General features: G+C 42.6%; 1 protein-coding gene across 1 annotated transcript in view; it reads left to right on the top strand.

Moving 5' to 3' along the window:
* The window catches only part of LOC124022281 (FH1/FH2 domain-containing protein 3-like), a gene marked incomplete at its 5' end in the record, with an annotated part of 15,145 nt that extends 6,430 nt beyond the window's left edge, over nt 1-8,715 (top strand). The window contains 5 exons of the mRNA XM_046337208.1: nt 190-382; nt 1,819-1,842; nt 7,214-7,409; nt 7,628-7,795; nt 8,267-8,715. Coding sequence (XP_046193164.1) covers nt 190-382; nt 1,819-1,842; nt 7,214-7,409; nt 7,628-7,795; nt 8,267-8,349 — 664 coding nt within the window. The remainder of the gene's footprint in view (nt 1-189; nt 383-1,818; nt 1,843-7,213; nt 7,410-7,627; nt 7,796-8,266) is intronic.
* Between the last annotated feature and the right edge of the window lie 1,384 nt (nt 8,716-10,099).

The following is a 10,099-nucleotide window of genomic DNA, read 5'->3' as shown; positions in this document are numbered from 1 at the left end:
ATATCTGACGCCGTCTGTTTCTTCAGAGAGAGATAACGGTGTGATATCTGACGCCGTCTGTTTCTTCAGAGAGAGATAACGGTGTGATATCTGACGCCATCTGTTTCTTCAGAGAGAGATAACGGTGTGATATCTGACGCCGTAAACTACAATGTGATGCCATCATGTTTTTCTCTCTACGTGTTGCAGGTTCCATGCCTTCCTGTTGTTCCTGGGCCATCCAGCGTACGCTGTGCGGGAGGTCAGCATCCACCGCTTCAGTAAGATCCTCAGTGAGTTTGCCCTGGAGTACCGGACCACACGGGAACGCGTCCTGCAACAGAAACAGAAGAGGGCCAACCACAGAGAGAGGAACAAGACCAGAGGAAAGATGATCACAGATGTGAGTGTTGTTGTTCACTTAACAGGCCTGCTCATGGGAAGTGGCTCAAATGGTGCCCTACTCCCTATATAGTGGACTAACTTTGACCAGGGCTCTGCTAAAAAATGGTGTACTATAAAGGGAATAGGGTAGCATTTGGGACGCATACCTTGTATATTTAAGCACTTTTAGTCTCTTGCCCCATCTGGTCTATTTTTCCTTTGTAGGCTTCTCCTGTCTTCTCCTGTCTTCTCCTGTCTTCTCCTGTGTTCTTATGTATTCTCCTGTCTTCTCCTGTATTCTCCTGTGTTCTCCTGTCTTCTCCTGTCTTCTCCTGTGTTCCTATGTATTATCCTGTCTTCTCCTGTGTTCTCCTGTCTGCTCCTGTGTTCTCCTGTCTTCTCCTGTCTTCTCCTGTGTTCTCCTGTCTTCTCCTGTGTTCTTATGTCTTCTTTTGTCTTCTCCTGTGTTCTCCTGTCTTCTCCTGTGTTCCTATGTATTCTCCTGTCTTCTCCTGTGTTCTCCTGTCTGCTCCTGTGTTCTTATGTCTTCTCCTGTGTTCTCCTGTGTTCTTATGTGTTCTCCTGTCTTCTCCTGTCTTCTCCTGTCTTCTCCGGTGTTCTTATGTCTTCTTTTGTCTTTTCCTGTGTTCTCTTCACCTGAGACTCTCTCAATTTCTTTCTTGAACTTCCTCATTGTCATCCTCAGGATTTCCTACCCACCTGCTCACTCTCCAAACACGTGCCCACTGGTCACCTCAGACAACGCATTCATTTCCAATGACATCAGCATAGTTTCACACATCCAGTACAGTGATTGGTTACTGTAACAGTAATCAGTGATCTGTTTACTATGTATCCTATTCTAAAACAGCAGAACTGATCCCCTCTCCCCATACTCCTGCTCCTCCTCCTTCTACCCATCCTCCTCCTCCTGCTCCTCTTCCTCTGCCCCCCTCCACCTGCTCCTCCTCCTGCTCCCCTCCTCCCTGTGTGATGATGAAACTCCCTCCAGCCCAGAGGGGCCTGCAGCCTGCTGTAGGAGGGAGATGGAGCAGCACTCCAGGGCCTGTTGTCCTTGGTAGGGTTCAGCTCCAGTTCAAGAGCACCCGAATTCAATCACTGTGTGAAATATTCCAACCTTTGGATGTCCCTGCAGGAGAAATAACTATCCCCACAGCGTGATCACGCTGCTCTCACAGGGGGGAGGGGAGCACAGTTGTGTGGCCGTCACACCCAATGGTGAATTTGTGGACCGTACAAAGGACAAGACGTGTGTTAATAGTCGACCAGCGTTTTTAGATAACCTCATTTACAGAATAGAACATTCCTCATTCTTTTTTTTGTCAGAGGTCATATTTCTGCTCTTTCTGTTTGACTATGGCGCCTCCAGCACATCTCATAACATCTCCTTTTCTGTCTTCCTCTTCATTTCATCTTCTTCCCTTTCCTCTGTAGAGTGAGGATGAAGAGGATGGTGAGGTATGGGTGTGTGTGTGTGTGTGTGTGTGTGTGTGTGTGTGTGTGTGTGTGTGTGTGTGTGTGTGTGTGTGTGTGTGTGTGTGTGTGTGTGTGTGTGTGTGTGTGTGTGTGTGTGTGTGTGTGTGTGTGTGTGTGTGTGTGTGTGTGTGTGTGTGTGTGTGTGTGTGTGTGTGAACAGGTGCATGTGTGTGTGTTATTTTTCCTGTGGTAGTAATGTCTCTAACCTTTAACCAAAAGCCAGAATTCTTCATCACGATCAAGTTGACATCTTTCTCTCAGGTTGTGTGTCCGCTGTATTTCTTGCTGTGATTTTGAATGCAGCCACCTGTACAACCAACATTACTGCCAAATCCTTGTTGTTATTGAGTTGTTATTGATTCCTACTAGAATGTAACTCTACTAACTGTATCATTTAAAAAAACATCTACTAGATGTAGTATTTATAGTCTTTACAGTATGTACTGAATACTAGATTTACTTCCAAAATTTAAGTCATTTAGTGACATTGTATCCAGAGGAATACAAATTGGTGCAATTTGGGATCCAGACAGTCATTGACAATATGCATCTAAAACTTAGGGAACCAGGGATTAGTTATCCTATCCTAGGTATTCCTTAAAGTATGTTTCAGGTGAACCAGTAGTTATTGACTCCGCTGTTGACAGTATGTTTAGAGGAACCACCATTGTAGTTATCAAACAGGTTTGACTGTATGTTTAGAGGGACCAGTACAGTTCCTTAGAGGTGCCTCCAAAATTGTACTCTATTCTAGTGTTGTATAGGAACCAGGGTGCTATTTGTTATGCAGACTAGGTATTGACAGTATGTTTAGAGGAACCAGTAGTTATCAGACTAGGTATTGACAGTATGTTTAGAGGAACCAGTAGTTATCAGACTAGGTATTGACAGTATGTTTAGAGGAACCAGTAGTTATCAGACTAGGTATTGACAGTATGTTTAGAGGAACCAGATACAGTAGTAGTTATCAGACTAGGTATTGACAGTATGTTTAGAGGAACCAGATACAGTAGTAGTTATCAGACTAGGTATTGACAGTATGTTTAGAGGAACCAGCTACAGTAGTAGTTATCAGACTAGGTATTGACAGTATGTTTAGAGGAACCAGCTACAGTAGTAGTTATCAGACTAGGTATTGACAGTATGTTTAGAGGAACCAGCTACAGTAGTAGTTATCAGACTAGGTATTGACAGTATGTTTAGAGGAACCAGTAGTTATCAGACTAGGTATTGACAGTATGTTTAGAGGAACCAGATACAGTAGTAGTTATCAGACTAGGTATTGACAGTATGTTTAGAGGAACCAGTAGTTATCAGACTAGGTATTGACAGTATGTTTAGAGGAACCAGCTACAGTAGTAGTTATCAGACTAGGTATTGACAGTATGTTTAGAGGAACCAGTAGTTATCAGACTAGGTATTGACAGTATGTTTAGAGGAACCAGATACAGTTAGTTATCAGACTAGGTATTGACAGTATGTTTAGAGGAACCAGATACAGTAGTAGTTATCAGACTAGGTATTGACAGTATGTTTAGAGGAACCAGTAGTTATCAGACTAGGTATTGACAGTATGTTTAGAGGAACCAGTAGTTATCAGACTAGGTATTGACAGTATGTTTAGAGGAACCAGATACAGTAGTAGTTATCAGACTAGGTATTGACAGTATGTTTAGAGGAACCAGCTACAGTAGTTATCAGACTAGGTATTGACAGTATGTTTAGAGGAACCAGATACAGTAGTAGTTATCAGACTAGGTATTGACAGTATGTTTAGAGGAACCAGTAGTTATCAGACTAGGTATTGACAGTATGTTTAGAGGAACCAGATACAGTAGTAGTTATCAGACTAGGTATTGACAGTATGTTTAGAGGAACCAGTAGTTATCAGACTAGGTATTGACAGTATGTTTAGAGGAACCAGTAGTTATCAGACTAGGTATTGACAGTATGTTTAGAGGAACCAGTAGTTATCAGACTAGGTATTGACAGTATGTTTAGAGGAACCAGTAGTTATCAGACTAGGTATTGACAGTATGTTTAGAGGAACCAGATACAGTAGTAGTTATCAGACTAGGTATTGACAGTATGTTTAGAGGAATCAGTAGTTATCAGACTAGGTATTGACAGTATGTTTAGAGGAACCAGTAGTTATCAGACTAGGTATTGACAGTATGTTTAGAGGAACCAGTAGTTATCAGACTAGGTATTGACAGTATGTTTAGAGGAACCAGTAGTTATCAGACTAGGTATTGACAGTATGTTTAGAGGAACCAGTAGTTATCAGACTAGGTATTGACAGTATGTTTAGAGGAACCAGTAGTTATCAGACTAGGTATTGACAGTATGTTTAGAGGAACCAGATACAGTAGTAGTTATCAGACTAGGTATTGACAGTATGTTTAGAGGAACCAGTAGTTATCAGACTAGGTAGAAGAATACAGATCCAGGAGATACATCTCAGATGGATAGTAAAACAAGGACATTTCAGACAAGGCTTACGGGTTAGAAATAGGGGTTTGGGGTTAGGTTAAGGTTTAGGGTTAGGTTCATGGTTGTGTGTGTGTGTGTGTGTGTGTGTGTGTGTGTGTGTGTGTGTGTGTGTGTGTGTGTGTGTGTGTGTGTGTGTGTGTGTGTGTGTGTGTGTGTGTGTGTGTGTGTGTGTGTGTGTGTGTGTGTGTGTGTGTGTGTGTGTGTGTGTGTGTGTGTGTGTGTGAGAGAGAGAGAGAGAGAGAGAGAGAGGCTATGGAAGTTCTGTTCACTGCAAGTCCACAGACAAGGGAAGCAGGGTAGGCCAAACTCAAACCAGACCCCAGGGGGTCAGAATCCACAGACAAGCACTTCCTGATAGAACCTAATCCTGGGTAGTAGACCTCATGAGAACCAGAGATTCATCTCTTAAAAAACAATGGGGTCCACATGAGAGTCAGAGTCTGAAATGCCACCCTATTCCTTAAATAAAATAGTATAGAATGGTATAGTGTACTTCTTTTGACCAGAGTCCTGGTGTAAAATAGTATAGAATGGTCTTTTGACCAGAGTCCTGGTGTAAAATAGTATAGAATGGTATAGTGTACTTCTTTTGACCAGAGTCCTGGTGTAAAATAGTATAGAATGGTATAGTGTACTTCTTTTGACCAGAGTCCTGGTGTAAAATAGTATAGAATGGTATAGTGTACTTCTTTTGACCAGAGTCCTGGTGTAAAATAGTATAGAATGGTATAGTGTACTTCTTTTGACCAGAGTCCTGGTGTAAAATAGTATAGAATGGTATAGTGTACTTCTTTGACCAGAGTCCTGGTGTAAAATAGTATAGAATGGTATAGTGTACTTCTTTGACCAGAGTCCTGGTGTAAAATAGTATAGAATGGTATAGTGTACTTCTTTTGACCAGAGTCCTGGTAAAATAAAGAATAGTATAGTGTACATTCTTTTGATGGTAAAGTAGTGTGGTACTGACTAATTTTGACCAGAGTCCTGGTGTAAAATAGTATAGAATGGTATAGTGTACTTCTTTTGACCAGAGTCCTGGTGTAAAATAGTATAGAATGGTATAGTGTACTTCTTTTGACCAGAGTCCTGGTGTAAAATAGTATAGAATGGTATAGTGTACTTCTTTTGACCAGAGTCCTGGTGTAAAATAGTATAGAATGGTATAGTGTACTTCTTTTGACCAGAGTCCTGGTGTAAAATAGTATAGAATGGTATAGTGTACTTCTTTTGACCAGAGTCCTGGTGTAAAATAGTATAGAATGGTATAGTGTACTTCTTTTGACCAGAGTCCTGGTGTAAAATAGTATAGAATGGTATAGTGAGATAGTACTTCTTTTGACCAGAGTCCTGGTGTAAAATAGTATAGAATGGTATAGTGTACTTCTTTTGACCAGAGTCCTGGTGTAAAATAGTATAGAATGGTATAGTGTACTTCTTTTGACCAGAGTCCTGGTGTAAAATAGTGCACTATAAAGGAATGGGGTTACATTTGGGATGAAGCCTCACTCTGCTGACCAGGATCAGCTTACACAGCTCTGTTTGTTCTATAATGGAACCAAGATGGCCGTCAAAAGGGAAGGAATCAGCAGGTTTCAATGCAGATGGTTAGGTTTTATTTCACTGTATGTGATGTAAAGGTTCATAAGACGGTTGTCACATAGTGCTGATAACTTCGGTCTAAGTAATGTTAACTTATGACTAATAAGTTATGACAAAGACCTGTGGTGAATGTTTTTTTGACAGTGTGTTTTTTTGTGGGTTGGGGGGTGTTGTTGGTTTGTTTGTTTGTTGTTTGTTACAGATACTAAATAAATATGGCTTCTGTTTGTGGGATACAATTTTTTAATGTGCAGCAGCAGCTGACCATTTAAATATAGCTCCCCATGCTGTTGGTCAGGAGACTGAGAAGAACTGATTAACCCAGAATGGATTTGTATGTCCTTGTTTTCTATATGTTTTCTAATTGAGAGCTCTTAGTGGTGCCAGAGCATGATGACTAATTGAGAGCTCTTAGTGGTGCCAGATGCATGATGACTCTTAATGGTGAGAGATGACTAATTGAGAGCTCTTAATGGTGCCAGAGCATGATGACTAATTGAGAGCTCTTAATGGTGCCAGAGCATGATGACTAATGAGTGCTCTTAATGGTGCCAGAGCATGATGACTAATTGAGAGCTCTTAATGGTGCCAGAGCATGATGACTAATTGCCAGAGCATGATGACTAATTGAGAGCTCTTAATGGTGCCAGAGCATGATGACTAATTGAAAGCTCTTAATGGTGCCAGAGCATGATGACTAATTGAGAGCTCTCTGCCAGAGCATGATGACTAATTGAGAGCTCTTAATGGTGCCAGAGCATGATGACTAATTGAGAGCTCTTAATGGTGCCAGAGCATGATGACTAATTGAGAGCTCTTAATGGTGCCAGAGCATGATGACTAATTGAGAGCTCTCTGATGACTAATTGAGAGCTGGTGCCAGAGCATGATGACTAATTGAGAGCTCTTAATGGTGCCAGAGCATGATTAATGGTGCCAGAGCATGATGACTAATTGAGAGCTCTTAATGGTGCCAGAGCATGATGACTAATTGAGAGCTCTTAATGGTGCCAGAGCATGGTGCCATGACTAATTGAGAGCTCTTAATGGTGCCAGAGCATGATGACTGAGAGCTCTTAATGGTGCCAGAGCATGATGACTAATTGAGAGCTCTTAATGGTGCCAGAGCATGATGACTAATTGGTGCCAGAGCTCTAATTGAAGCTGATGCCAGAGCATGATGACTAATTGAACCATTTTCATAGATAGATTTAGGAAGTTTCATCTCTAACCAGCTCTTCTCTCCTAATCCACCCCACAGGATGGAAAGTTTGGCGGTAGCGCCCCGGGGCCTGTAAGCCAGGAAGGCGTGCTGACGCAGGGTCTGCAGTACGCAGAGGATGCAGCGGAGCATGAGAACATGAAGGCAGTGCTGAAGAGCAGCTTGCAGGGCTGCAGTGACAGTGGAGTGTCCACCGTGCCAGGCCTACGTACACGTATCAGAGCCAGCAGGCCAGGTCAGTCTGACAGACCACCACCTCCACACAACTCCTGGCAAAAAGGGAAACTTCTGGACTTTTCTTTTTACAACGGCCAGCTCTACTACACCTGAGGTTGATTCTGTCTGTCCTTCTCTCCTTCTCTCCTTCTGTTCTCTCTTTGTCTTCTCTCCTTCTCTTTTCTCCTTGTCTTCTCTTCTTCTCTTCTCTCCTTCTCTTCTTGTCTTCTCTCCTAGGCCGTGTGGGTCCTTGGGGCTCATCAGTGATTGAAGACCCACCTAATTGCACAGAGACAGACGCTGCAGATGAGATCATGGAGCGCATCGTCAGGTCAGCCACTCAGGGGCCCAGGACACGGACAGAGCCTCGCGAGAGGAAGAGGTCCAGAGCCAACCGCAAGTCACGTGAGTCAGAGGGATTTTTTTTACAGTAACAAAATATTTGAAGTAAGAGTTGCCTTTGTTTGACACCAGATTTGCAACTTTTCTTTGTACAGTATCCTTACATTAGCTTTGGATGTGGCCAAAGGTTTAACTGCCCCCGACATCTGATTGTGGACTTTCTGTCAGTGTTAATGCACACTATCTTATTTTCCAGCATCACCTGAGTGATACAGTTCAACAACACAGTGCTACAGTAAATACATCCAGTCCTATTTAAACCTCTTCATGTCTCTCCGTCTCTGTCTCTGTCTCTGTCTCTCCCGCTCTCTCTCTCTCTCTCTCTCTCTCTCTCTCTCTCTCTCTCTCTCTCTCTCTCTCTCTCTCTCTCTCTCTCTCTCTCTCTCGCTCTCGCTCTCGCTCTCTTTCTCTCTCTCTCTCTCTGTCTCTCTCTATGTATCTCTCCATGTCTCCCTGCCCTCTTCCTCTCTACAGTGAGAAGAACACTGAAAAGCGGTCTGACACCAGAGGAGGCCAATGCCTTGGGGTTGTCCAGTGGTTCAGAGATGGCTGTGTGACAGGAAGAGAAGTGGAGCTGGATCCGGCAGCACAGCACACACAGACACCTGGGAAACCCTCTTACCGCCCACCTCGCCCTTCACTGACCCCTGACCTCTAACCCCTGCTCATCCAGCCAGCCAGTCAACCGCTGCACCATAGCTTCGCTTGGTCTTTCCCCTGGTTCAACTTTATGATGACTGTAGCTCAGCTTCCTGTCTGTGGTTTGTGCAGGTAGCTGGTTAAGATGGTAAACAATGTTCAGGAAGAGACCATGAGGAATATGGTCCACATCCAGGATAATAGATGGTTTTCAGTGGAACAAAGTGGTATTGGTATAGGGGCAGTTAAAGGGGTTCAGTGATCCAGCTGACTCAGCTCCATACACACACTCAGGTAAAGTTCAGCATCCAAACCACTACACTATGCTGCTGTGCCGACTTGAGTGTTTCTTAATGGTGTTGTTCCAATCAGTTGTTTCTCCTAACCTTTGAATATGAGGCTGAGGCCTTTGAGGAACAGCTCACATAACAACTGTAAGTCTTAATCACTTGATGAAGCCCACAGTGACCACATGACTAGTGGTGAATCTCAGTTGTATTTCCTTGATTCCTTGTGTCTTCTATCCTCACCTGTCTACACAAGGCTTTGAAGGACTAGATCTGAGGTTCGTCCTCCCTAACCTTTTCCTCAATTGAGATTCACCCTATGACTGAAAGATACAAACTGAGACTTACCTACACAGAAGACATTTAGCCTCAGGACTTCTAAAGGGAGGGACATGCGAGTGCTTGAATCACTGTGGACTTGTGTCTGAACCAAAAAGGCCTCGGAGTTGAATAGTAAAGAAGTTAGCATTGACGCTAAAGAAGTTAGCATTGACTCTAAAGAAGTTAGCATTGATGCTAAATAAGTTAGCATTGATGCTATATAAGTTAGCATTGATGCTAAATAAGTTAGCATTGATGTTAAAGACGTTAGCATTGATGTTATCTATCCCCACTTATGATGAACATGTGCGTTGGGCTTGGTGTCAGATAGTATTTTTAGTTTGAACAATTTTTGTTTATATAAAAAATTAAATGTCTGTGTCCACAGGCTGTTTTGTTCTATTATACTACTGTGGTAGTTTTGTGGGTTTTAAAATACTTTAATGCGTGAGAAAAAGGTGCTCAGAGAAGGAATATTTGCACTGGATGTAGAAGTTGGATATTTAGAGGAAAGGAAGGGGAAATCCTTGACACACACTGATGTACCAATCAGATATCAGATGAATGAAAGAATCCCCCAGACAGAACCAATAATGAAACAGTAGCACAACTGATTATACACTCTAATTTCAGAGGAAAAGTGAACAGATTCCTTTGACTTTTGCAAACTAAAATGTTTCCAATTTTGCATGTTGTTGATTCAGTTGGATTTTATACAGATGGAACAAACTGGAATTCCAAGAGGACACACCATGATGTGTTAAGAGGGAAGGTATCATTTACCACATACAATTGAATTACTGGTTTCCACTTTTAAAAAGCACATAGCATATTAGAGTCATCAACTTTGGTGAGAACAGTCTGTGAGCTGACAAGTGTACAGAAGGGACGATGCTACTGGGTCCAGACAGACTGACGTCTGTCAATCACGCGTAGCGAATGTTACAGCTTTAACCTATAGGCCTGCCTACAACATACATGTTCCAGCTTTAGCCTATAGGCCTGCCTAGTACCTACAATTACACACGTGTTGCATGCATGACACCAGTGTTACGCAAGC

The sequence above is a fragment of the Oncorhynchus gorbuscha genome, unplaced genomic scaffold, assembly GCF_021184085.1.
Source record: "Oncorhynchus gorbuscha isolate QuinsamMale2020 ecotype Even-year unplaced genomic scaffold, OgorEven_v1.0 Un_scaffold_1315, whole genome shotgun sequence".
Lineage (NCBI taxonomy): Eukaryota > Metazoa > Chordata > Actinopteri > Salmoniformes > Salmonidae > Oncorhynchus > Oncorhynchus gorbuscha.
The sequence above is the reverse complement of the archived record's forward strand: the minus strand, read 5'-3'. Positions and strand labels throughout refer to the sequence as shown.